This window comes from Bubalus kerabau, chromosome 23 (assembly GCF_029407905.1).
Source record: "Bubalus kerabau isolate K-KA32 ecotype Philippines breed swamp buffalo chromosome 23, PCC_UOA_SB_1v2, whole genome shotgun sequence".
Classification (NCBI taxonomy): domain Eukaryota; kingdom Metazoa; phylum Chordata; class Mammalia; order Artiodactyla; family Bovidae; genus Bubalus; species Bubalus kerabau.
In genome coordinates this window covers 26,662,524-26,690,475 of record NC_073646.1, presented here as the reverse complement: position 1 = coordinate 26,690,475, position 27,952 = coordinate 26,662,524, and the positions used below count along the sequence as shown (strand labels likewise).

The 27,952-nt window shown below is 43.8% G+C and overlaps 1 protein-coding gene across 2 annotated transcripts in view; it reads left to right on the top strand.

Annotated features, from left to right (window-relative positions):
* The first annotated feature begins 537 nt into the window (after nt 1-537).
* XPO6 (exportin 6) overlaps nt 538-27,952 on the top strand; it is a 106,751-nt gene continuing 79,336 nt past the window's right edge. The window contains exon 1 of one of the 2 annotated variants that reach the window (XM_055562635.1): nt 538-1,159. In XM_055562635.1, the coding sequence (XP_055418610.1) occupies nt 1,157-1,159 (3 nt within the window). In that variant the 5' untranslated portion in view covers nt 538-1,156. The remainder of the gene's footprint in view (nt 1,160-27,952) is intronic. The other variant, XM_055562634.1, reaches the window with a different exon arrangement.

Sequence of the window (27,952 nt, the reverse complement as noted above, 5' to 3'; positions counted from 1 at the left end):
CCCTGTGTGTTCGTTCGTTCATAACACTCACAACACTTCTCGTTTCTTACAATTAATTTATTCACTTGCTTGCTACTTGCTGCTTATCTGCCTCCTTGAGTGCAGGGACTACAGCGATCTTGTTTACTGTACTAGTCCTGGCATCCACAGCTGAGCCTGGTCCACAGCAGCTAAAATGTCTGTGGCCTGAATGGATGTAAATTCCACAAGGGAAGAGGCTGCGTGCCACCGACTTCTAGCCGGGTGCTGGGCAAATAGAAGGTGCTCCTTGAAGATGGGTGGAATGAATGAGCTCAGGAAATGAAAGAGAAACCGCCCCTTTACCAAGATGGCAGGACTAGTTCCCTTTACCAACATGGCCGCTTGCCCGCGTGGACCGGCGGAGGGCGGCGGGCGTGGGGCGGGGCCGGGAGGGGGCGGGGCCAGAGGGAGCCGTCAGGTGCGGCCCCGCCCCGCGCCCCCCAGCCCCCGCCCGCTCGATTCCGGATTGGTCCGGTTCCAGCGCCGCAGCCCGGCGGCCGCGCCGTGGGGCCGCGCCGAGCGCTCGCCACTTCCGGCGCGTTGGGGCTGTTGGTCGGGGGCGGCCGCGCAGCGCGAGCAGGCAGCTCCGGGGCGGGCGCGCGCAGGGATGCTCCGGGGGGCGGCGGCGGCAGCGGCTGTGTGGGCTGAGGCGGCAAGGATAGCGTGGGCTCCCGGGCCTTTCCCCTGAGTCGGCCGCTCGGACTGCGCCGCCCAGGCCCTTTCAGCCTCCGCCCCTTCAGCCTCCGGGCCGGGCCCACCGCCGCTTCTGAACGCGGGGGCCGGGGAGACCCTGCCTGGGCCCGGAGCCTCCCCTCGGGGGTCGGGCCCGGGCGGGGGGCCCCGAGCCGCTGCCCTCCTCGTCAGCCCTCCGAGCCCCATTTCCTGCTTTTTTCAGTTTCTTTGGGGAGGGGCGGGTGGGTCTGGATGAATTGTTCCGGGGGTCCCCGATGAGGCGGGCCGGGGGGCCGCGCTCTTTTTAGAGGGTCCCCGCGAGGTTCGGGGGTGGGGAAGCGGTTGTCTTTGCATGGGCGGGGGACTTCCCGAGCCTGCCGGGACCATGACCTGAACTGTGCAAGCCGGACGTGTCCGAAGCCCGAGAGCCAGCTCACCTGAGCCGCCCCCTCCCCCGGCCAGCATGGTAAGTGGGGTCGGAGCCCCTTCCTTCCCGGGTGCCAAGTCTGAGCGGTGGGAGCGGGCCCGGGACTGCTGAGCCATCGCTTCTCCCTGGGGCGGGGAGAGGCGCGTGTCGAGTCCGGCAGTGACACATGCGTGCAGGGTTTGCAGCCGGGCTCTGAGCTCCCATCCCCCCTCAAACCCCCCCTCCACCCCGCCTCCCGCCCCAGGGATGGTTCAGGACTGGGAGGGACCTGGACGCAGACACAACCCTTGAATCTGTTGTTTGCCTCTCGTACATTGTAGCTCATCACGACAGTTGGTAACAATTCTGTGCTAAGTGATTGACATGTGTTATTTAATTAGTACACCAGCCTTGTGTTCTGAAGTAGGGAGACTGAGGCACAGAGCAACTAAATATCCAGCTCAGGGTCACTCTTTAAGTGACAGTGGCAAGGTTTGAACCTAGTTTGATTTCAGAGCTCCTAATAGAACACACTTGACAGAGCTGGAGTGGATCTTGTTTTAGCCGGCTCAGTGGTGTCCGACTTTTTGCGACTCCATGGACTGCAGCCGGTCAGGTTCCTCTATCCATGAGATTCTCCAGGCAAGCATACTGGAGTGGGTTGCCATCTTGGTATAAGCTTATATACAGGGCAGCTGAGAGGGTTTGTGGTTTGCAAAGGTCACTTACCTAGATCATTGCAAAGTCAGGAACTGTACCCTGCCTGTCTGTCTACTACATGCTCTGACCTTTGCCCTGGAGTGCCTGGAGATCGCTTCATCTTTCCAGATCTGGTTCAGAAGCCACCTCTTCTGAGGATAACATTCCATATTTTCCAGGCCCAAAGGCACTCTCAGTACTTCCTGAGATTTGTGCACATCTGTTTTTTAGCATTTGTCTTGTTGGAGTGATTATTTCTGAGCCGTAGTCGTCCATTGTGGTGGACTCAGTTCCCTCAAAGGTGAAATTGTCAGAATTTTTATCTTCTCTGGCTCTTGGTACATAGTAGGCCCATGGAAGATGCTTGATCGTCAAGTCTGTGTTTGAGCACCTCCAGTTATAGGTTGCCCATTTTATCTCTGTCACGTTAGGGGTTTAGTAGAGAAAAGGAGGCCATGACATCATCTGTGACAATAGTTCTTTAGGCCAGCGTGGTTTTCTGAACGTTGGAGTGTCCTGTAGGTGATGTGTTAGGTCTGGGGCAGAGAGAGGAGACCTAAGCTGTAGCCCTTGTCTTTATGGTGCTTATAACCAGTCAGATAAAATGTACCATTAATGCCAGGCAGCACTGTATAGTGTTGCCTGTACCATGCGTAGGTAGGATGGATAGTGGCAGATCAGTTAAGCTTTTTGAGTCCCAATGTCCTCATCTGTAGAATGTGGAGACAGGAATTCTCTAATGAACAAAGGTATGAGGTGTAACACTGAGTGAATGATGATAGTAGTATTCAGTGGTCCTTCATTGATTCTTTCAATGAATTAAAAAAAAATGGTGGTAAAATATAGGTAACATGAATTTACCATTTTAACCGTTTTTTTTTTCCCCTTTATCTTATATGCACAGGTTTAGTTGCTCTGTAGCATGTGGGGTCTTCCCGGACCAGGGATGGAACCAGTGTCTCCTGCATTGGCAGGTGGATTCTTTGCCACTGAGCCACCAGGGAAGCCCCATTTTAACCATCCTTAAGGGTACAGTTCAGTCACATTAAGTACACTCATATTGTGTCCATCCCCAGAATTATTTTCATCTTGTAAAACTGAAACTAGACCCATTAAACAGAAATTCCCAGTCCCTTCTTCTCTGTCCCCTAGTGACCATGCTTCTACTTGTCTCTCTGAATTTAACTACTGTATAAGCCTGCATATAAATGGAGTCGTACGGTTTTTGTTTTTCTGTGACAGGCTTATTTCACTTAGCATAATGTCTGCAAGGTTCATCTGTGTTGTAGCATCTGTCAGGATTTCCTTCCTTTTTATGACTGAATAATATTCCATTGTGTGTGCCGCCCACATTTTGTTTATCCGTTCATCTGTTGATGGACACTTGGGTGTCTTCCACCTTTTGGCTATTGTGAAAAATGCTGATATGAACATGGGTGTACACATCTTTTAATGAATTTAAGTAGCCATTGTATGCGAGGCTCTAGCAAATGTCAGATAAACAAGACAGACAGGTACCTTCTCTCAGGTAGCTGACAACATTGCTTTAGAACATTTGGGCAGAATTTTACTGTTTATCGACTTAGCTGGCCAAGCACCCTTGTATTCAGGTTTCATTTTAATTGGCAGTCAGGACAGCGTTATGAAAATAACCACCTTTGAGCAATTAATTGTAAAGTAGTTGACTTCATGATCACCATTTACAATTTTTTTCTGAGATAACTTTTGAGTCAAGTTTTTTGAAACCTTCCCCTCACTTATTTTAGCACACAGTGGGTGACCACAGCGGATGTAAGGCCAATAGGACTGTCAAATGGTGTCTTCTTTGCAGCACTGACCCCAGGGGTTTGTCTCCTTAGGTGTCCCAGGTTCAGGGGTGTGGCTGGGGCAGGCCTTGCCCCCGGCTGCAAGGAAGCTGTTGCCTGGTTTGTGTCTCATTTGAGGGGAGGGATCACAGTTCTTTATTTGTTCCAGAAACTCTTTTTCCATTTCGTACTGACTTAACATTTTTGCTTTGAAGAGCCTTGAAAGAGTTGGCAAATAAGTTGGGGCCTTTGTAATACCTTCTTTTTAAAATTTCAGTTCCCTAATAAGATGAAAATGGTGTAATATGATAGAACTACCATTGATTAAGTATCTACACTAAGCTACCTGTGTTTCATTTATTTGTTTCCTTTCAGTCATTCAGTATCAGTTATGTACACCAGCCCTGCTAGGTTGGTTACCATATTGCCATTACTACTAGAGGAGGAGGTGAGTACACCTGGTGTAGGATACCTGTTTAACAAGAGGTGGAGCTGGCATTTGGTCCCAGGCTGCCCTTCTCCAAAGTCTCTGCTCCTTGAGGTACAGATGCTGCCTCACATGGAAGATGGTTGGGAATGTCGTCCAACTATATTTTATTTGGTTCTGAGATAGTGATGTGGGCAAGGGACCATAAGAATTTCCTTTAAAGTCTCCCTTTAGGAAGACGAGTTTTGACCTGCAAATTTAGAATTAGTGAAAGATTTGTAGGTTCAGCAAGGAATACCTAGAACAGTGAGATTGTAACTACCTTTGATGAAATCATTTTGGGTTGAATTCTCATGAGTTCTCAAGTGATGTAACATCTCAGAGGTTCCCACCACTTCTCTGAAAAGTTCTTACTTAATGTCAGATTTGCTTATTATGGAAATTTTGTGCAAAATTGAACCCTTGCTTAAATTAGTGGGTTTTTTTTTTAGTTGCCTGGAAGATTGCTTTGGTTACTAAGCCTTCTCATTTTTGAATGTCCTCTTCTGTGAACAGTCCCTGTAATGGAGGGAAAATCAGACCTTAAATTTGGCTCCTCACTTGGTGTGCCTTCCATTAGTTCAGCAACTGTATTGCATTGTGCACTGCAGGACTGGAAGCATGAAGAAGCTGTGGTGGTGGAGGGAGATCACAGGGCAAGGTTCAGCGGTACTCAGGTTCTCTGTGGCAGTCATGGCACAGAGGTTTTCTGGGAGACAGGTGAACTATCCAGGAAAGACTTGAACAGCTTTTGAAAAAATGAGGCGATGGTATGGTTCAAATGATAAAATGACCTGCTAAACAGATCCCCAAAACACTATTAACGTGGTGTCGAGAAGTTATTCTGTACAACAGGCCAGAGCTTTGTAGTGCCTCAGTTTATTCATCTGTTTATTGACTTCCTGCATCAAACTTAAAATCCTAGGACCTGTGGATACATTATCATCATGAAAGAGTCTCTGTGAAAGAAAGTGAAAGTCGCTCAGTCATGTCCAACTCTTTGTGACCCCATGGACTGCAGCCTGCCAGGCTTCTCTGGAGGTCCATGGAATTCTCCAGGCCAGAATACTGGAGTGGGTAGCCATTCCCTTCTCCAGGGGATCTTCCCAACCCAGGGATTGAACCCAGGTCTTCCACATTGCAGGTGGATTCTTTCCCGTCTGAGCCAGTAGGGAAGCCTAGAATACTAGAGTAGCCATTCCCTTTCCCAGTGATCTTCTGACCCGGGGATCAAACCCAGGTCTCCTGCATTGCAGGCAGATACTTAACTATCTGAGCCTTTCAAACAATGCCAGGAGGCAGAGACTATTTTTATTTCCCATTTTATAGATGAGGACATTCAAGGCCCAGAATGGTTAGGCAGCTTCTCAAGCTCACACTACAACCAATTGATAGAATTGGCATTCAGAGCCTGGCAGTCTGGTTCAAGAGTCAGTGCTCTCAACTGCTACACTTTTACTCCAGGAAGGGTTATATTGCCCCTGACCTCTGGGAGTCAGTTTAGTGAGGAAATGGGACATATATTCTGGTAATTATGAGAGGCTGTGTGATAAGGTTTAGCATAGTAGAAGAATAGGGCTTCCCTGGTGGCTCAGATGGTAGAGAATCTGCCTGTAATGCAGGAGACCCGGGTTCGATCGCTGGGTAGGTAAGATGCCCTGGAGAAGGGAATGGCAACCCACTCCAATATTCTTGCCTACAGTCCATGGGGTTGCAAAGAGTTGGACATGACTGATTGACTAACACATAGTAGAAGAATTCATTGGTAGCACACCTGAGGGAGGTTAGTGGGGCAGAGTGGCCAGGGAAGAGTTCCCAGGAGAAATATTTGAGTCGTGAGGAAGAGTTGGACAAGGGAAAAAAGAGCCCTCTAATTGAAAATTTGCAGACAGTTACAAAGATTAGGTATAGATCAGTAAAAATAATAGAAAATAGGGGTGGAAGTGAAGGAAGGAATTAACATTTGTTGAGTGCTCAGGACTTTGTAGGGCTCAGTAGTTGTGGTGCATGGGCTTAGTAGGGGCTCTGTGTGCCGGTATGGATACAGTACACAACATGCTGCCCATATGGACACAGTACACAAACATGCTATTTTTTCTCATCGTGAATACCTTTACTGCTACCTTCCTGGCCAGCTGCTGCTCCATTTCCTTGTTCCTCTGCGGCAGAACTCCAGGAAAGAGTGGTCTTTAATTCCTCACCTTCCTTCCATTCTCTCTTAAGCTCGCTTGTCGAGGTCCCGCCCCACAGTTGTTGAACATAGAGGTTAGTCCTCATCTTACTCAGTCTGTCAGTAGCATTGGACACGCTGAATACTCCTTTCTCTGTTAAGTCTTTCTTCACCTGGCCTCCAGGACGCTAAAATGTGCTTTTGGTTCCCCCATCTTACTGGATATTTCTTCCTCATCCCACGATCTTTGAACAGGTGGAGTGCTCTAAGCCTCGGGTCCAGTGAGCTCCCAGGCTGGACCTGTCTCCCCAGCTGCCTTTCTCACATACACAGCTGCATACTTGACATGCAAGCTTGTTTGTCAGGCATGGCAAATGTAACCTGTCTAAAACTCCACTCCCGATCTTTGCCTTAATTCCTTTCCACCCACAGGGCTTCTCTGTCTCAGTTGGGGGTAGCTCCATCCGTTTAATTGCTTGTGCCAAAAGCTTGGAGTCATCCTTGACCTTTATTTCTCTTCTGTCCCACATCTGGTCTGTATCAGGAAGGCTGATTGTTTTCTGCCTTTGAAATGTAGCCAGGATTTTCACTTCTTGTTCCCTCTACTGCTGTCTCTCTAATTTAGGCCTTGAGCATCTCTTGCCTGCATTATTGCAGTTGTCTCTTAACTGTTCTCTTAGCTTCTGACCTTGTGCCTTTATAGACTGTATTAACACAGTAGCCTCAGTGGTCCTTTGAAAAATCGAAGGCACCTGATATCTTTGTTCTGTTTCCTTGGCTCCTCAGCTCACTTAGAGGGAAGGCCATGGTGCGCCTCCGTGGCCTGCTGTGCCCTCCATATTCTGACTGTGATTACTTTCTGAACCCCTCTCCTGCTCTTCCCTGCTTGGCTCATTCTGTTCAGCCGCCCTGGCCTCCTTGCTGTCCTTGAGAAGCTCCAGATGTGTGCCTGCCCCCATCTGTTGTCTCTCCTTGGGCTGTTCTTTCCCCTAGACAGCTACAGGAGCAGTGTGAACTTCCTCAAGCCTTCTCAGGAGTAATCTTCCCAGTGAGGCCGGTCCTTACTGAAAACTGGGATCCCATCTCAGAATTCTCATCCCACTTCTTTTTGTAGCATATACACTTTTAAACATTTTACAAACTTAATGTTATTTTGAGGTCTGTTTTTGTTACCTCTTTCTGCCAAAATACTAACTTCCTATAGCTTTGCTCTGTTCACTGATGTACCCTAGGAGTACAGAACAGTTCCTCCTGTAGTGGTGGTGGTGGTTTATTTGCCAAGTTGTGTCCGACTCGGTGACGCTATGGACTGTAGCCTGCCAGGCTCTTCTGTCCATGGGATTCTCCAGGCAAGAATACTGAAGAAGGGTGCCATTTCCTTCTCCAGGGGCTCTTCCTGACCCAGGAATCAAATTTGGGTCTCCTGCATTGCAGACAGATTCTTTACCGACTGAGCTACGAGGGAAATCCTAGACAGTTATGTTGTAGTTAGGAATGCGGTGGCAGTCTTGTATGTTCAAGGTTTTTAGAGAAGGAGAGTGAATAGAACTTGCAGAGAGGGGGCACTTCAGAAGAGAAGGGTGTAACTGAACGTGTAGTGTTAAGATAGCGTCTCTAATAGAGTAGTTTGGCAGTGGTGGAGATTTTTGTGAAGAAGCAGTTAGAAAGCTTATAAAAACAGTTAAAAGCTGGGTAATGGAGGGCCTCCAGCCCTATCATAGGGAGTTTGGCTTTGTTTTTTGGTTAATTTTTTCCTTGAAGAAACATTGATTCATCTGCTGTGTGTAGGTTAGATTGGTGTAGGAAACCAGATAGAACACCTGTGTGGATATGACAAAGGCTTGTCTTTGGATTTGGAGTAAGGAGTGGAGAGGAAGACTTGACCAAGAGAGTCATCACTTATAATGGACGGACTTCAGATGCAAGGAACGAAGAAAAGGGAGGAGCTCAAGCTGATTTTGGAAGCCTCTAAACTGGTGATTGGGAATGGTGGGAAATTTTAATTAATTGGTGATTGGATTTGGTAGGGATGAAAGAGATGACAGGTGAACTGATAGGAAGATGACAGAAGATAGGCCATGTGCTGATAAAAGAAGGGATTTGGCTCTGTCTGTAGATACAGAGTCACTGCTGTGTCGAGGTGGAGGTAATTGTCTTTGGACAAGGACTGTGACAAATGTAGGTGGTTGGGTTGCCCACGGAAGTGTCCTGTGCAGTTACAAGGGAGGTGTAACTGCACAGGCTGGGGTGAAGAGGGATGGAATTCTTGAATGTGTAGCTGTTACTTATTGCTGCTTTTTCCTCCTCCCTTTTTGTCTCCACTGGTGGTTTGTTCTGCAACCCGTTGCAGACTGATTTGTCGTCACTACTTTTCAAGACCACCAGCGACCACTGTGTGCTGAATCCAGTACACAGTCATCCCTTGGCATCCATGGGGGTTGGTTCCCGGAGCCCCTGAGTATACGTAAATCCACAGATTCTCAGTTGGTGTAGTACAGTGAATACATAAATAGCCTCTTTTCAGTCCTTATGCCCTCTTTTGGCTGTTGGCAACCACTGGTCCCTTCCGGCCTCCCACCCGCCCTTCCCCACCCCCTGCCCCAAAACACTTTTTCTTGGTTCCCTTGTCTTCCATGATATAACTCTTGTTTCAGTCTCCCTTGATCTTCTTTCTTATGATTTCAGCTATGAGCTGTGAACCAGTGAGAACTCAGTCACATTCTCTTGCCTTGGATTTCCATTGGAGTGCCCTGTAGACATCAAATTAAATGTGTCTTAACGAAACCCATCGTCTTCCATTTAGGTTAGCACCTCCTCCCCTATACCCTAACTCTCTTAATGATCTTGTTCACCAGACACTCCAGTGATAAAGCTGAGTCATCTTTAAATTTCTCTTTGCCTTCAGTCCCCCACTTACGGACCTGTTGATTCTGTAGCTAACTTATGTCTGACCTCACCCTTACCCTCCATTCCCTCTGCCTTGGTGAGGCTACTGTCATCTCTTGCTTTTGGAGTTGGTGTCTTCACAGCTTCCAGATTCTTCCTCCACCAATCCATCTTCTTTCCATGTTCCTGCCAGAGCTACCTCACGGACCTCAGATGTGGTCATGTCACTTGACCCCAAAGTGTTCTGAGCGGAGGGTCCCCAGTGTTGTCAAAGACCAAGTTTTTATCACGACAGAGTAGTGGAAAGCACATGGGCCCTGGATTTTCACAATTTCTCTTACTTTTAGTCCTCTCAGTAAGGATGAAGATGATTATTAAATGCTTATAGTCGTTTGTTCGGAATATCTTTTAAAGACTTCTCAAATTATGTCTTGTTCTATAGCCTCTGCAAGCCAGTTGTCATTCCCAGAACACCGAGTACACTTTGATACATCTCTGCCTTTGTTCAGTGCTATTCCCTCTGCTTGAACATCCTTTTCTTCTGTTTGAGACCTTACCTACCATGACCATGACCCCCTTGAGGCTTTCCAGCCGCTAGTTTAACATTTATCATCTTTGATTACAGTTTTTTTTTTAACTTCTGTTATTTTGATTTATTTGTTTTTATTATATAAGAATTACAAGACTATTCTTGTAGTAAGTGTCAGATAATTCAGAAGTTTGAAGAGCAAAATGGGAACTTCCTCCATCCTTTCCCTGGCTTTCTCTCCTTTCCTTCCCCTCTAAGCCTGGGGGTGGGGAGGATTGATTCCTTCTCTTTATGGTCCCATAGCAGAATGAGTCTCACTCTTTACATTTCCAGTGCCCAGTAAGCATTTAGCAGATATTTAGGTAATTGAAGAAGTCAGGTGTGATGGGCCTTCCCTGGCGGTCCAGTGATTAGGACTCTGCTTTTGCTGCTGCAGGCTCGGGTTCAACCCCTGGCTGGGGAGCTGAGATCCCACAAGCTGTGTGATGGAGCCACTCCCCCCACAAAACAAAAGAAAAAAAAGAGGTGTAAAAACAGCAAATCCCAGAAGGTCAGTGTAGGCCCTTGAGGTTAGTAGTTGATAGTAGCAGCATTCAAAGAGCGTAGTAAGATTGAAGTAGAATATGAGTATAATTTTTCCAAAAGCCATGCAGCCAGCAAGCTCAGGTAATTTTTTGGGCAGGTAGAGGTGAGGAGCAGGTGAGCAAATGGAGTTGTCAGAACAAATGCTGTGTAGGTGGTACACTTGCTGGGAGGCCCCTGAAACTGATTGCTCCTGGGAGAACTGCTGGGGGACGAGTGGGAGTGGGGGTGGCATGAGGTGAGGGCTGTGGATAGTGGCTGAGGAAACCCACAAGGCAGAGAGAAATGAAGGAGGTGAGAGAGGCTGATGGGAAGGGAAGGAAGCTGGGGGTTAGAGGGAGAAAAAGGTCTGTTTGTTTCACAATTACACTCCGTGCTAGCTTTGTTTAGGGCCCTCGTGTACTCAGACAGTACCTCATTTTGTCTCTTCCAGGTGTCCTGCAAGGTAAGTATGATTGTTTGTTCCCATTTTACAGTTGAGGAAGATGAGGACCCTGAGGCTCAGGGAGGGTAATGTAAGTACGCAGCTTGTCCAGAGTTACATGGCAAGTTGATAGAGGTGGCATGTAGACCCCAAATTCTAAGTGCACAGCCTGTGTTCTTTCTGTAGCACTAGGGTTCTTCTTAAGCCTGTGCACATTTACATAGGCATATTTACTTGAAATGTGGCCCAAGTGGGTATATTGTCCCAGGAAAAACATGTCCGACTCTTTGCGACCCCATGGACTATAGTCCACCAGGCTCCTCTGTCCATGGGATTTTCCAGGCAATAGTACTGGAGTGCATTGCCGTTTCCTTCTCCAGGGGATCTTCCGACCCAGGGATCGAACCTGGGTCTTCTGCATTGTAAACAGACGCTTTGCCGTCTGAGCCACCAGGGAAGTACATACAGTGATAATAACCTAAAAACTTGTATAATTTACCTCTTATAATAGAAAGGGCAATATGGTAAAAGTTTGCTGATAACAAACAAATGAGAGAAAAGATATTTCTGCTTATTCTCTGATGTGACAGAATAGAGAACATGTGACTCCTGAGGGTGATGTGGTAGCTGGAGCACGTTACAGAGCAACATACAGGAAGGTGCTTTGACTTCTTTACGTGTTTCAGTTCAGTTAATCCAATTAGGCGTAGCATATGCAGTAGTTCACTTAGAGCAGTCTGCTGCTCTTTTATATGAAGGTTATCATGAAAAAAGATCTTTGGTCTCAGACTCCCTGGAAAGGTAAAGGTATTTTATGAGTTAAATGCAGTTGAGGTAGAGGGGAATCATTGGTTTTTCTTTCTCTGCCTTGTGAGGATATGCAGGCAAGAATACTGGTGTGGGTTGCCATGCCCTCCTCCAAGGGATCTTCCCGATTCAGGGATCAAACCTGTGTTTCTTATGTCTCTTGCATTGGCAGGTGGCTTCTTTATCAGCAGCCCCACCACCTGGGAAGCCCTCATTGGTTTTTAAATTGGCTAATAATCAGACTTGGGATAAATTTTTTTTTTTTAGAGTAACAACTGGGTAATTTTTATAAAAATTATGTATGCTCATTCAAAATCAAGCAGTATCAAAAGGTATAAAGAACATGGCAAAAAAAGAAATCCTTTAAATCCTCATACCCTGAACTATGATTAATAGTCCATATATCTTTGTTTCTATCTATTTGTCTATAAGATAAGGAAAATAGATGCCTAAAATAAGTACTTTCATTAAAAAAGTGATCATGCTGATTTTTGGGGTCATACTTGTTTTAAAATAAAAATCATTTTACTATCATTTGCATTTAAAAAAGTACATTTTTTGCAATATGTATATACTGTCAGGAAGTTGCAAAATGAGTACAAGGCTTTCCATTGTACCCTTCACCCAGATTCCCCCAATGGTGACATTTTACATAGCTGTGTGCAATATCAAAACCAGGAAATTGACATTAGTACATGTCAATTATTGACTAGACTATAGACTTATTTCCCTTTTCACCGTTTGTAAACCTGCATTTACGTGTATGTGTGTGGTTCTGTGCAATTTATTCCATGTATTGATTCATGTAACTACAACAGTCAAGGTACAGAGCTGTTCATCACCACTGAAGGTCTGACTCATTCCTAATACTTTTTTCCCCCTAATACCCTTTGTAGCATTCCTCCTGTCTCCTGGCAACCAGTATACTATCTGTTCTCCATCTCTGTAGTTTTGTCATTTTGAGAGTTGTGCGAATGTAATCTGCCGGCTGTAACCTTTTGGTATTGATTTTTTTTTTCCCCTCTGAGCACAGTCCTCTTGAGGTCTCTCCATTTCATTTCAGTTTAATAGCAGAAAAAGAAACAAATGAAACTGAAAAATGATGTTAATTTCAAACATATCTTTGCTTCAATAATTATTAGCTCTTGATAAATTTCAGTAGGTTAAGGAAAAAAGGTTAAGGAAGTGGAAAACATTTCTATGTAATGGAAACCATTACAAAGATGGCATTATTTTTTAATATATTCCATGTTTCAGTTCTAGGCAGCATCAGTGAACTTCATAATAGGAAAAATAAGAAGATGTGTAGTCTTTCCACTTTTCCCTCTTTACTCTTGTTATTTTACTTTGTCAGTGTCTTTAGAGCATTTATAGTCTGTTCTATAACCATAACGCCCTCAGTGTTTAGTCTTAGTTTTATATTTTAAAGAATCCAAATGTCCCCCTACTAGTTCTTTTAACTATGGTCTTTCCATGTCTGAAATTTTTGATTCATTTCCCTGTAAGCTAGAGTTTATTGTCACTCTTAAGAAATAGTGCCTTATTTGGTGATTAAAGAATGTCTCTGCCTTTATATGTGAAGGACATCTTGGCTGGGTATAAAATTCTTGGAATGCACTCTTGCCCTTAGATCTTGTAGACATTGTTCCACCATCTGGGATTGAGTGTTTTCTTGAACCTTTTAATCTATTTAACATTGATGAGCTGATATATAATGTGTGTATACATATATAATATAATTTTTTTTCCAAAAGAGTTTATGGTTGCTCTGTTCCCTGAATTACTCATTTTGAAAGTGTCTGTTGTCTTTATCCATAAATGACAGCTTGGCTGGGTATAATATTCATGGGTCATACTTTTTTTTTTTAAGAATTCTTTGGCTATTTCTCCATTGTTTCCTACCATTGAAGGTTCAGTTCAGTCCAGTTCAGTCGCTCAGTCGTGTCTGACTCTGAGACCCCATGGATTGCAGCATGCCACGCCTCCCTGTCCATCACCAACTCCCGGAGTTTACTCAAAACTCACGGCTATTGAGTCAGTGATGCCATCCAACCATCTCATCCTCTGTTGTCCCCTTCTCTTCCTGCCTTCAATCTTTCCCAGCATCAGGGTGTTTTCAAATGAGTCAGCTCTTTGCATCAGGTGGCCAAAGTATTGGAGTTTCAGCTTTAACAGCAGTCCTTCCAATGAATATTCAGGACTGAATTCCCTTTAGGTTGGACTGGTTTGATCTCCTTGCAGTCCAAGGGACTCTCAAGAGTCTTCTTCAACACTACAGTTCAAAACCATCAGTTCTTCAGTGCTCAGCTTTCTTTATAGTCCAGCTCTTACATGCATACATGGAAAGACCATAGCCTTGACTAGACAGATCTTTGTTGGCAAAGGAATGTCTCTGCTTTTTAATGTGCTGTCTAGGTTGGTCATAACTTTTGTTCCAAGGATTAAGTGTCTTTATTTCATGGCTGCAGTCACCATCTGCAGTGATTTTAGAGCCCCAAATAATAAAGTCAGCCATTGTTTCTACTGTTTCCCCATCTGTTTGCCATGAAGTGATGGGGCCGGATGCCATGATCTTAGTTTTCTGAATGTTGAGCTTTAAGCCAACTTTTTCACTCTCCTCTTTCACTTTCATCACGAGGCTCTTTAGTTCTTCACTTTCTGCCATAAGGGTGGTGTCATCTGTATATCTGAGGTTATTGATATTGCTCCTGGCAATCTTGATTCCAGCTTGTGCTTCATCCAGCCCAGCGTTTCTCATGAGTACTCGGCATATAAGTTCAATAAGCAGGGTGACAATATACAGCCTTGACGTACTCCTTTTCCTATTTGGAACCAGTCTGTTGTTCCATGTCCGGTTCTAACTGTTGCTTCCTGACCTGCATACAGATTTCTCAAGAGGCAGGTCAGGTGGTCTGGTATTTCCATCTCTTTCAGAATTTCTCACAGTTTATTGTGATCCACGCAGTCAAAGGCTTTGGCATTTGCCACTGAAGGTTGTTGTGTGGGAAAGCCTTGTTATCCCAATTCATGTAATATCCCTCTCCCTTTACCTCAGTGAGAGAGAACTTGCCTTTTTTGCATGGTTGCTGGAAGAAATCTGTATTACTAAAGTTCAGTAACTCAGTTAGGTTATCTCTAGTGTGGATCATTGTTTATGATTTTCCCTGGGAACATGGTATGCCTACCTTCATGTTTATACCTACTTTCCTAATGTTGGATACTTTAGATTTCTAGTGTGTTTTGCATCAGAACTACAGTAAACACATTAAATGTATCTTTATCCATTTTGTGAGATTGTTGGATAAGTTTCTAGAAGTGAAATTGTGGGGCAAACAGTACATTTAAAAATTCTGGTATTTAGTGCTTTTTCTACAAAATGATTATATCAGTTTATATTATCACTAGTGGAATTCTGTAAATCCCACCACCAGTAATCCCACCAGTAAAACTTTTTAATGTGAAAGATGAAAATGACACTTTTGGAATTTGGTTATGAGTGAAGTGGAACATCTTTGGATGTTTTATTTCCAGGTGTTTTTTTCCCTATGTCAGCTGACCATTCCTGACCTCTATACATTTTTCTGTTGGGTTAGCCAACAATCATTTGAAAAGTGTAATTTGGCTGACTAGTTTCAGAATGTTGATAAAATTAGGTTTGGAATAGCCTGCACATTTGGTTGATTAATTTCATGCCACTAATTTTAGTTAGATTAAGAACATTATAATTTCTTGTATTCTGATATTGTAGACTTGAATAAAATGATTGTCTTGGGATAGGACTGTATAATCTGGTAGTTTTGGTAATTTTCTGAACCATCATACATTTACCTTTTGTCTGATGATCTGTGTAGTTAAGTTGTGTATTCCTCCCCACTTGGTTTCAGGTTTATTTGTTATAACATAATGTAAGAACAGGTTTAATTGCAGGAAAGTGGGTCCATTGCCAGAAAGTTGCAGAATTCACCCTGGTGAATGATTTTTCTGATAATCGTTTGTTGCTGGTCCTGTTAGTTTGGTGTATTAATTTAGAATGTCAAAGGATATATGAAGTAACTTCATGGGAGAGTTTATCAGTCATGCTTAGGGCTTCTCTGATTTTCTACTGAAATTCCTCTAATGGCAGAGAGCCTACACTTGCTTAAGAGAAGGCCCTGTCCTGGGGCTTTAGGTCAAAGCAGCTCTCTCTCTTCAAACCTGAAATTTCTTGCAAATCTTGAACTGTATGTTAAATCTTTATTGTTTAGAGGTGAACAATATTGTTTAGAAGTCAATATATATTTTTCTTTCTTCCTCTCTCCCTCTCCTTTTTTCTTCCCTTTCATCCTTCCATTTTACAAAGATCCAGGCACATATATATATATATATATATTTTTTTTTTTTTTTAAGTCTTTATTGAACTTGTTACAATATTGCTTCTGTTTTATGTTTTGGTTTTTTTTTTTGGCCACAAGGCATGTGGGTTCTTAGCTCCCCAACCAGGGATCCAACCTGTGCCTCCTGTACTGGAAGCTAGGAGTCTTAACCACTGGGCTGCCAGGAAGGTCCCAGACACATACGTTCTCTTTGAGGAGCGCTCTGTCCACCGTCACATTTTTCTGTTGGGGTTGACGGATCATGTCTCCAGAGTTCTGTGGATAGACATACTTATCTGAGGAGTGCTGAAAAATCATATCATGGGGTATGTGTGAAGGAGACTTCTTATGAAGGAAAAAAACTTGAAGACTTGAAAAGACCTCAGAAATATAAACCATCCCTCTTTACACCTTAAGAGTGAACAGATTGAAAGAGAACCATTGGCATCTCAGTAGACTCTTGACATGTAATACTTGTGTTTTTGGTTATTTGTCAGTAACTTTCAAAGCCTTTGGTAAGTCATTTGTTATTTTAGAGCAGTGTGACTTGCAGTGCCTTCAGGTGTCTGGAACAAGTCTCTTGGCTGGCATATAAGTGGGCCTGTCTGATCGCCTAGCTCAGTACAGTCTGGGGGTTCTTTACTCTTCAGGGTTGTGATTTGAGAGTTAAGAAAATCTTTATTACATTATGAAAAGTAATCCCCCAAAGAAATCCAACTGGTAGAACTAAAGATGCAAATGAAACGATCTGAGGAAGTTAAAGTTCTTAGTTAGCATAGAGGAGTTATGGACAAATTAGAGTACAGTGTTAAAATTCGGTGTCTTGGATCCACCACACTCTAGTTGTGGAAAGAAAGGAAAGCAATTCGTAATACTAGGTGAATGCTGGGCCTTGGCAAACATTGCTGATTGGAGAAAGTTGAAAGGACAGTTAACTTGTGATGTTACTCTGTTCACCAGGATGTGTGTAATTTGTAATTCTTTACTGAAATGCAAAGTCAGGAGTGGGAGGAAGCACTGTTGGTGAATTTGGGGGCTCACTTGCAACAGAGTTCCAAAATAATTGCAAATCAGCTGACCTGCAGCTATTGAATGTAAACATGGGAAAGGGTGACTAGAAGGTGTGTGCATGTGCGTGTGCGTGCGTGTGTGTGTGTGTGTGTGTAAACATGGGAAAGGGTGACTAGAAGGGGTGTGCATGTGCGTGCGTGTGTGTGTGTGTGTGTAAACATGGGAAAGGGTGACTAGAAGGTGTGTGCGTGTGTGCGTGTGTAAACATGGGAAAGGGTGACTAGAAGGTGTGTGCGTGTGTGCGTGTGTAAACATGGGAAAGGGTGACTAGAAGGGGGTGTGTGTGTGTGTGTGTGTGTGTGCGCGCGCGCGCACGCGCTCAGTCGCTCTTTGCGACCCTTTAGACTGTAGTCCACCAGCCTCCTCTGTTCATGGAATTTTCCAGGCAAGAATGCTGGAGTGGTTTGCCATTTCCTTCTCCAGGGGATCTTCCAGACCCAGGGATTGAACCTGTGTCTCTTGCGTCTCCTGCATTACTGGCAGGTGGATTCTTTACCACTGAGCCACTTGGGAAGCCCTGACTAGAAGTCAGAAGTTTTTAACTTTTGGAAGATGAGATGTGCACGGCAGCAAGTGATTACAGTGCTGGGGAAAAGTACAGAAATAGGCAGCGATGATGGAGTCTCCTAAGGCAGCTACTCTTGGAAAGGCTTTATTTAATTACTGAGGAAAGGAGCTTTATTATTGTCTAGGAGATTATTCCTCTATACTCTGTATCCTGTTTTTAGATAAATAAATTTAATTATTATTATTAGTATTAGTATTTTTTTTTGGCCATGTCATGTGGCATGGGGCATCTTAGTTCCCCAGCCAAAGACTGAACCTGTGTCCCTTGCAGTGGAAGCACTAAGTCTTAACCATTGGACTGCCAAGAAGTCCCTAATTTTTATTTTTTATTGACGTGTAGTTGATTTATAATGTGTTAGCTTCAGGTGTACAGCAAAGTAATTCAGCTGTATATATATGTATAATATATATGTTAATATAAATTATATATATATTTTCAGATTCTGTTCCATTGTAGGTTATTACAAGATATTGAATATAGTCTCCTGTGCTATACAGTAGGCCCTTGTTTATTTTATATGTAGTAGTGTGTATCTGTTAATCCCAAATTTATCCTTCCCCCCTTTCCATAAGTTTGTGTTCTATGTCTGTGAGTCTGTTTTATAAATAAACTTATTTGTACAGTTTTTAGCTTCTTCATAAGTGATATCACGGTGTTTGTCTTTCTCTGGCTTGTTTTATGTAGTCTGATAGTCTCTGGGCCCATCCACGGTGCTGCAAATGGCATTTTTTGTTCTTTTTGATGGCTGCATTGGTGACTGTGGTGTGTCACTGGGCATTTGTGCTGCTTCTGTGTCTTGGTTATTTTAAGCAGTGTGCTGCTTTGAACATTGGGGTGCATATATCTTTTCTAATTAGGGGCTTTTTCTGTTTTTGGGTATATGCCCCAGCATGGGGTTGCTGGGCCATATGACAGTTCTGTTTTCAGTGTTCTTAAGGAACCTCCGTACTGTTCTCGATAGTGGCTGCACCAGTTTATGCTTCCCACCAGCAGTGTAGGAGGGCTTCCTTTCTCCACATCCTCTCCGGCATTTATTAAATTTAGACTTTTTGATGATGGCCCTTCTGACCAGAGTGAGGTGGTACTGCATTGTTGTTTTGATTTGCATTTAGAGAAAAAACAAATTAAGTGATCTATCATGGATTTATGTATTCAGTTTAAGCATCTGGTTTTGAGATATTTTAGACTTGCAGAGGAGTTGCAAAAATAGTACAGGGAGTCTCTGTATACTCTTTTTTCATAGGAATTTATTAAAGACAAAAACAGAGGCACAATAGCCCAGTCTCTAAGATTTGTGGCCAGTAGTTTAGCTCAGTTTCTGCACCTACTTGCTTCTAGTACTGTTTGGCAGCTAAAGTTGGTACTAATGTGATCACAAAGTCTTCTCCACCATTTTTTGTTAGTTTTTGCTTATTTTTTCCTGATTGTAAAAGGTATTTTGAACTCTGTAGACTATTTGATAAGTATAAAATAGGCAAGAAATTACCACCATCTGATTCAGTCTCTAATAACATTTTTCTTTCCTTCCAGTGTGTTTTTCTATTTACTTTTAAAATACTGTTGAGATCACACCGTAAATGTACTTTTTTCTTCTGCCTTTTCCACTTAATATAGTATAAGTAGTTTTCCCAGTCATTAAATACTTCATAAGTATTTACAATGGCTCTATAATATCACATTGCATGAATTCTTCGATAGTTAGATTGTTCCATTTTTCGCCATTGTAAATAATATGTGATTAATGTTTTTGCTAAAAGCTTTTTCTGTGTTTCAGAAAATTGCCTTAGAATAGATTCCCAGAAGGGCCCAAAGGGTATGAAGGTTTTTTTTTCTTTTTTTTTAAATAAATCTTTTATTTTAAAGGTACGTCATTAGCCTTTTCCCAGAAAGCTTATACCAGTTTATTCTCCCAAAAGAATTTCTATAGAAAAATACTCACCAGCATTGTGTAGCCTTCAGAAAAATTGTGGTAGAATTAGTAGATTTAAAAAATGGCTTTTCATTGTTCCTCAGTTTTTTTTTTTTCTTTGGTAGGAAAAGTTTTTACCAAGTTAGATTTTCTTTTTGTTTGTTTATAGAAGACATCCCTTATGGTTACTTTACTTACTATTTATCCTTTACTGACATCTATTAGAAGTGGTGCCTTAAGCATTTTTTCTCGTTGTCTTAAGTAGATTTTTATTATTATTTTTAATTGTGGTAAAGTACACATAACAGAAGGGCTTCCCCAGCAGCTCAGCAGTGAAGAATCTGCTTATAATGCGGGAGCTGCAGGAGACGTGGATTTGATTGCTGGGTCGGGAAGATCCCCTGGAGTAGGGCATGGCAACCCACTCCAGTATTCTTGCCTGGAGAATCCCCATGGACAGAGGAGCCTGGTGGGCTACAGTCCATAGGGTTGCAATGAGTTGGACACGACTGAAGTGACTTAGCATGGTACATATACATATACATGGTACATATACATATACATGGTACATATACATGGTACATATAACAGAAAGTTGACCATTTTGAAGTGTACAGTTTATTGATATTGAAAGTACATTCACCATGTTATGAAACTACCACCACTCTCTAGTTCTAGAGCTTTCTGACTCTCCATTGGAAACCCTGTACCCAGGAATAGTCACTCCCCATTTCTCCCTCTTCCTAGCCCCTGACAACCACAGAGCTGCTTTCTGTCTCTATAGGTGTGCTTATTCTGATGTCTCATATATATGGAATCACATTCAACTTAAAAAAGAGTCACAACCTAAAAGTTGAGAGTTACGTTTTATTTGGTGAAAACTTTTAGGACTTAAGCCTGGGAGAGAACATCTCAATAGTCTTGAGAGAACTGCTCCAAAGAGGTGAGGGGAGGAGTCAGGTTATATAGAAGTCTTAACAACAAAGGGCAGGTAGTCTGAACATCAAAGGATTACTGTTAATTAAAGAAAACCAATGGACATGAATTTGAGCAAACTCTGGAAGATAGTGAAGGACAGGGATGGACAGGGAAGCCCGGTGTGCTGCAGTCCATGGGATTGCAAAGAGTCAGACATGACTTAGCGACTGAATAGCAAAGAAAATCTGATATCCCAAGTTAAGAAATTTAGCGATTTTTTTTTTTTTTTTCTATGTATGGGAAGATGCAGGAGTCTGGGCTCACTGAAATCATTCCTTTCAAATGCATGTCAACTATCCTGGAGCCAGTATCCTGTGTTTTCACATGCTGACCTCTGTTGAGCTCACCAGAGGGAGTGGCTGCAGTCTGATGACGGTTAGATCACAGGTGCCCCTCTCCTTCCTGAGCGCCCTGAAGGGCTGCAATTGCTGATGACTGTGACACCCTTGTTTACTGATATGGCAGGAAATACTCCAATTCTCACAATATTTATGGCCTCTCAATATCTTTTAAAGCAGAAAAAAAGATGAATTAGATTAAGTAAAATTCAAATTGAATCTATGTATTAATATTAGAGTTTGAAAATTGACAGTCCATCTGTTAAACGGTCTTAATTCAGCATATTTAGTTGGTCAAGGTTTCCCATCCCTAGTTTGTGATTGTTGGTGGTGACAGAGGGCGACAGGCCTTGCGGGGAGGAGGGAACCTAAAATAAGGACAAAGATAGAAAGAGTATGGTGCTTGGAGAGTGAAAGCCAATGAAATGAAAGCACATTCCGTGGCTGGGAATATACAGGAAGCCCTTCTCAAAGTTAACCTCTACAGCAACATGATTTGAAGAACTTTAGATAAGGTGCCTCCCTCTGTGTCATCAAAAAAAAAAAGAGCAACAAAATAGCCTAAAAATGAATAAGTTTGTGATAGTATCTAATACACAAGAACTCAGGAAATGGGTGAATTTTTGCTTAGAAGTAAGATTGGTATTGGGGACAGCAAAGACAGACAGAGGGGCCGGGGCATCTGTTTTTCGTGTTTGAGCTCTTCGCTGGAAGTCCTGGGAAGTGGGGGAAGTTTTGTGTGTTTGGTTTCTCATTTTTCACATAGAAGTTTTTCCAAGGGCCTTCAGAGTTTGATCAGATACTCACTGAGATGGAATGCTCGGTGTAGATGGAGGATTGTATTTATGGAACCATATATAGCTTCTGTGGTAAATTCTTCTGTGTGCAAGTCAGTGTCTAGTTTTCATTAGTCAACACGTTAATCACTTTCTCAGAGTGGGTGGGGTCAGCGTGAATCAGCAAAGCCAGTGGTCAGCACTTGGGTTAGAGATACCTCAGTCCCCCAGGTAGGCAGTGACTTCATTTTATTTCAGCATTGCTTATGATTAAGCAGTTAAGGACACATTTTTGCAGCAAGTATTCAGAAAGGAGTGCATTCAGTGTTTAGTGATTTTAATACATTCCTAGATATCTGAAGACTAGTATAACCTTTTGTTTAACAATATGGGTTTGGGGCCTGAGTTTGAATCCTGGCTCTTCCACTTAACCTCTTCCCATATGACCTGGGACAAGTTACTTAATCCTTCTGGGCTTCTGTTTCCTGTCTCTGCAGTGGGATTGTTACGAGGATTAAAGGAGTTGATCCCAGTTCATTAGGACACTCTGGGGAAGTGATTAACTTGTTGACTAATGAAAACAAGATACTGACTTGCCCACAGAAGAATTTACCACAGAAGCTATATATGGTTCCATAAATACACCAAGCACCAAGTTAGGACAGGGCTTCCCTGGTGGCTCAGTGGGTAAAGAAACTGCCTGCCATGTAGGAGACCCAGGTTCGATCCCTGGGTTGGGAAGATCTCCTGGAGAAGGGCATGGTAGCCCACTCCGGCATTCTTGCCTGGAGAATCCCATGGACAGAGGAGCCTGGTGGGCTGTAGTCCGTGGGATGGAGAGTCGGACACGACTGAGCATCGGACACATGCAGGAGAGTGCCTGGTGTGTACCAGGTGCTGTAAGTGTTAGCTTTCCAAGTTATCGCCATTGGGTAACTAGTCTACAGCTCGCTTAATATAAGAGAATTAAAGTAACTCCTGTGACAGGTGTTTATTAAGTGCCTGCTGTGTGCTTAGGTAGACCCTGGGAATAGAGATGAATTGGAAATAGTCTCTGCCTCTGCACTCCAGGCCACTGGAGGGACCTGGCAGGAAATTTCTTTTTTCTCTTGTTTTCTCTCTCTCTCTTTTTAAACAAGTGAACAAGGTACAAAATTTATATGATGCAATAGAGTGTACAGAGAAAAGTCAGCCTCTTTCTGTTCCCCTGCCCCCAGTACTCCATTCTCTTCTTTAGAAGCATCCACCATTGCCAGTGTAAACGAGAGAGAGAGAGAGAGAGAGAGAGAGAGAGAGAGAGTGTGTGTGTGTGTGTGTGTGTGTACGTGTGTGTGTGTGTATTTTTCTGTTAGCCACTCTACCTCTACTAATGGCTACCATACTGCACTTACTGGTATATTGTTTCACAGTTGCGTAGTATTCCATGATGTGGATGTACCTTATTTAACTAATCTTGCTTTGATGGAAATTTAGGTTGTTCCCAATCTTTTGTTTTATAAAGTGTTGACCTGAAGATCTTCCACACATAAACTTTGGGTGGGTGGGGGGAACTGCTAAAACTATACTTGCTGGATGAAGCTGTCTGTGCATTTAAATTTTTGTAGATGTTGCTAAATCGTCTTCCGTTGTGGTGGTACTGGTTTTCAGTCTCGCCAGCATTGTATGCAAGTCAAGGAGGTCATTTCAGTCCACCGTCTTCTGTGTAATGTTACTGCTAAGTCACTTCAGTCGTGTCCGGCTCTGTGCGACCCCATAGACGGCAGCCCACCAGGCTCTCCCGTCCCTGGGATTCTCCAGGCAAGAACACTGGAGTGGGTTGCCATTTGCTTCTCCAATGCGTGAAAGTGAAAAGTGAAAGTGAAGTCGCTCAGTCGTGTCTGACTCTTCGAGACCCCATGGACGGCAGCCTACCAGGCTCCTCCGCCCATGGGATTTTCCAGGCAAGAGTAGTGGAGTGGGGTGCCATTGTGTGATGTTAGGAAGCACACAAACAATGACTGGCCCAGCCGGGGGAACTTCAGTAGGTTTCACGGAGGTGGTGCCGTTTTTCAAGGAGTCTTGAAAAATGCATAGACAGGAGTTCTCTAGGTGGAGAAGGTGGGAATGGCGTCTGAGAAGACATGGAGGTGTTGCGTGGAGAAAATGGGTCTAGCTGGGGCCCAGGATGGGTGAGGAAACTGGAAGAGGGAATGTGGGCCTGGTGAGGGCCAAGGGGCGGGTCAAGGCCAGGTGACGGGGTGGCTGGGTCACCCGTGATGGTCAGATGGCAAAGACCCTGGGTGGTGGTGAGAGGCTTCCAGTTGAAGGATATTTAGAGAATTTGTAAACCAGTCTTTAGCAACCATTTGTTACCTGAAGAAAACTTGGCATACTTGGTGGAACCTGAATCTAAAGCTGGAAGGGCTTTAATGCTAGGAATTTTAGTGTGGTGGTTTCTTGGAGAGGTCCTGAATGCTGGATAGGTGTTTCAGTTCTCCTGTTCATCCCTGTTAATTCAGCAGTTTCTGATTGAGTCTGTATTATGTATTGGGATTCTGTGTAATATTATTTCCTTAAAAAACCAAAAGCAAACTGAACAGCTTTTGCTGCTGCAATCGTGGATTTGGTTCCAACCCATGTTGTCCCAAACACAAACAGAAGCCTGGAAGGTGATGGCACCATTCTTTTAGTCTTTGTTTGTAGCCCTGGTGAAGATGGTGGCATTCTTGGAATTTTTTTGAGCATTCAGGTGACCCTTATTTGGAATTTTTGTTTCTTTGGTGTCTTACTTTTTTTAAAGGTTACTGACTCATCAATGAAAAAAATAGTGAAATAGTTTTGCTCCTTTATGGTTAAGGGTGACAGTGGATTTGTATGTTATGTCATTGACTTCTCATAACTGCCTGGTGTGGGGGGAGACTGTTGTAAATCCATTTTGCAAGTGAAGTACCTGAGGCTGAGAGAGATGAAGTCATTTGTCCAAGGTCATGCACCAAGTAAGTGGTGAAGTTAGAGGTCAGACACAATTCACTTTTAAGGTGTTCCCAGGATCGGTAGGATCCAGTAACGGTGGAAGGGCGCACACAGGTGCAGTGGTGTGGAATTTCTGTCCCTTGGCTTTGGGCTGTTGCCCATAGTGAGGAGCAAAGCCTAGAGGTGGGAATCAAAAGCAGCACTTTCTCTTTCCCTCTTCCTCTCCTTACCCCAGTTGAGAACCGTGAAAAGGGCCATAATGTACTCCTCTTTCCAGCTAGTTGTTCCTGTTATGTGGGGATTGGAGGCTGGTGGAAAGCTGTTGAGTCATCCTTGCCTTACCCAGGGATATGAACAAGGCCAGGGTTCCTGGCAGGTCAGACAATTGGACAGGAGCTAAGTATCCATTTCCTTTCTCCTATGTACCTCCCACCTCCACTTCCCCTACTCCCCCCACCCCCCGAAAAAAAACCACCCCTGGAACTGCCACTGTTCTGCCTTTGTAACCCAGTGAATCTTCAAAGGGCTGGAGGCACAGAATCAGTAGAGTTTCAGTATTACAGTAGCTTTCCATATTGTAAAAGTTACAGCTTTACAAAGCTTTAAACAAAATCACAGTCATGAGTACCAAGCTTATTCTTGAAAGTAAAACTTAAAAGACAGCTGCAGAGACTAGTAGTGCTGTGCGGAACCCAGCACCCAGGAGAGTCCCTGGCCGAGAGAGCGCTCTTAGCAGAGCACATGGTGTCTTCTTTCCTGGTGGCTCGTGGTCATCTGTGGTGACGGGAGGAGCATTTAGAGCCCCCAGCCAGGAAGCGTCACTTCCTACCGAGTGCACATCTCTGCTTGTGCAGCAGCATCATGCTTCCTGCAGCACGCAGCACCCTCAGGTCCTCCGGCAGCTGCTCTCATGGCCATCGTGGTTTAGGTTGTGTGGGATACATCAGCACTGTTGGGCAGTTGTCAGTGGTACTTTGAGAGCCTTAAAGTAACGTGACTGATTGTAAATTAAGAATTACAGTATTAAGGTGGTGCAGGGTGTATTGAGAGGGACAAGCTGACGACAACTTAGGGGACTTTGTCTTTATAAAAGCAAATCCAAACGTGGAGGGTGGGCTGAGAGTAACGTATAGTGAGAGAGGGATAACTATATTAGCTAACATTTACATAGTGCTTTATCATCAACTTCCCTGGTGGCTCAGACAGTAAAGAATCTGCTTGCAATGCAGGAGATCTGGGTTCGATCCGTGGGTTGGGAAGATCCTCTGGCGAAGGGAATGGCAAACCCACTCCAGTATTCTTGCCTGGAGAATTCCATGGACGGAGGAGCCTGGCGGGCAACAGTCCATGGGGGTTGCAAAGAGTCAAACACACTGAACAATTTAACGCTTTGCATTTTCCTTTTATCATCAACTGCATGACACATACCTGATTGCATTTAGTCCAAGGATGCTTGTCCAGCAGCTTGCAGGATTTGCCCAAAGTCACGTAGGCTGTACTCTGGAGCGGGGGTTGCCTCTCACCGGGCATCTTCTCTGGGGCCAGGGACCTCTCAGTGTTAGCACTGGCTCGCCTGAAGCCTGCTCAGTCATTTCTCATGTATAGAGCTCCTTTTCTGTGTCCCTTCATTCCTGCTTTGGTGCCCATTGGGGGATTGTTGTCTGTACCCGAGGTGGGAGTTGTACTGGAGCACATTCTTCTGGGCTCTGTCTCCCTCCTCACTTTTTTTCCTTCCCACAGGAGAGACTGATCACTGATTTGTTTATGATGAGTGAGTGGTGGGGGGAGCCTAGCAACATGGCCCGCATCTACCGGGTAGAAAGTCATTGCATCAAAACTGCCCAGCTTTCAAGCCTTTTACCTGCCTCCCCACAGGAGAAGCTCATGTTGCTCTGTGTCCTGCCTTCCTGTCGTGGCTGGACCTGGGCAGGCCAGGACAGTTCAGAACAGGAAGGAGGCTGCAGCTTTGCCCATCCTGAGGAGGACATTAGACTTTGATCTGTACGTTGCCTCTTGAGATTATATATCAATGGATAGAACTAGGGTGAGGGAAAGGAAGTGATTATGCTCTCCCAGATTCCAGCACTCTGTAATACAGCCTGGAGATGTTTGCCAAAATTTCAAACGTTATTTTAACTGTTATTTAAAAAGCCAGTTCTGTTCCAGAGTAATTTAGGAGGCATGTGGTATGGGTTTTGCAGGAGACTTGCTCCTAAAAAGTTCCGGTGGCAACAGCAGTGAGATGGAATCGGTTAGGTTGGAGCTGCAGTGGTAATTGTGATTCACGCTTGCCGCCTGTTTTTACTGTGGCTCGTCAGCCCCTCACCCATCCACTTCCTGGTTTCATCGGAGGCAGGGTAACACCCGGTCATTCAGCATCCCTCCAGCTCCTGGAGCAGAACACCTCTGCGCTTGTTAAAGGGGTAGAGGAGCTACGGCTGGGAAGGGACTCTGGTGGCCCTGCCCGGTGACTTGACCAGTAGCTGGCCGACTTTGGGCAAGATTCTCTCTCTGAGCTTTATTTTCCTGATCTATAAAAGGAGGTTGACTTGCTGTTCTTTGGGGCTTGTTTTATTTCTCTCTTAAGATTCCATGGTCCTGATTTAGGAATTCTTGGTAACGTGCCTTGTGTTAAAATGTGCTCAGTGAGTATCTTTTAACTGACTCCACATGCAGATGTAAACATTTGTCCTCCTGGGATATGTACCTGGGAAAGAGAAGCAGATGGGATTGTGAAGAGAGAGCCTAGTCTTGGCTGTATTACTTATTTATTTTAGACAGTTTGTTGCAGAATAACTTTTTATCATTTGCTTTTTTGGCTGTCTAATTAAAGCCTTCTGACTAGAATATAGATAAATAACAATATAAATTGTATGTATTTTAGCTTCTAGTGGGATGTGGTTCTTGTCCAACCAGCAGATGCAAAATTTTTAATGTCTGACCTAGGTATTATCCTTTTTCAGAAACAGTGTGAGATAATAAATCTGGCATCTGAGAAAGTAAAATAATTTCTTCCCTTATTGTATTCTCTTCTCACTTTTTCTTTCCTCTTTGACCAGCTAACTTGGAGCAATGTGGAGCAAGATGGAGCGTACCAATCCAACAGACGAGATTTTAAAAAACTTTATTTGGAAAAATTTCTAACTGACAGAAATCTGGCAAAGAGAGAGTAGTGCCAGGAACACTCTTAACACTCTTTCTACAAACTCACCTTTTGTTAACATTTTGCTGTGTTTGCTTTATTATTTGCACTTCTTCTCTGTGTGTATCTAGTATATATGTGTATATATGCATATACATACACACACATGACATTTCTGAATCATTTGAGAGTAAGTTGCCTGTGCCATGGTCCATTGCCCCTATATAGTGTATTTCCTAATAGAAATATTCTCTTACATAACCATGGTGCAGCTGTCAACTTTAATTTAACATCGATTCAGTAGTTTTATCTGGTCTACCATCTGTATTCCAGTTTTGTCAGTTTGCCAAATTAAGTTCTTTATAGCCTTTTTCCCCCCCTCCAGTACAGTATCTAGTC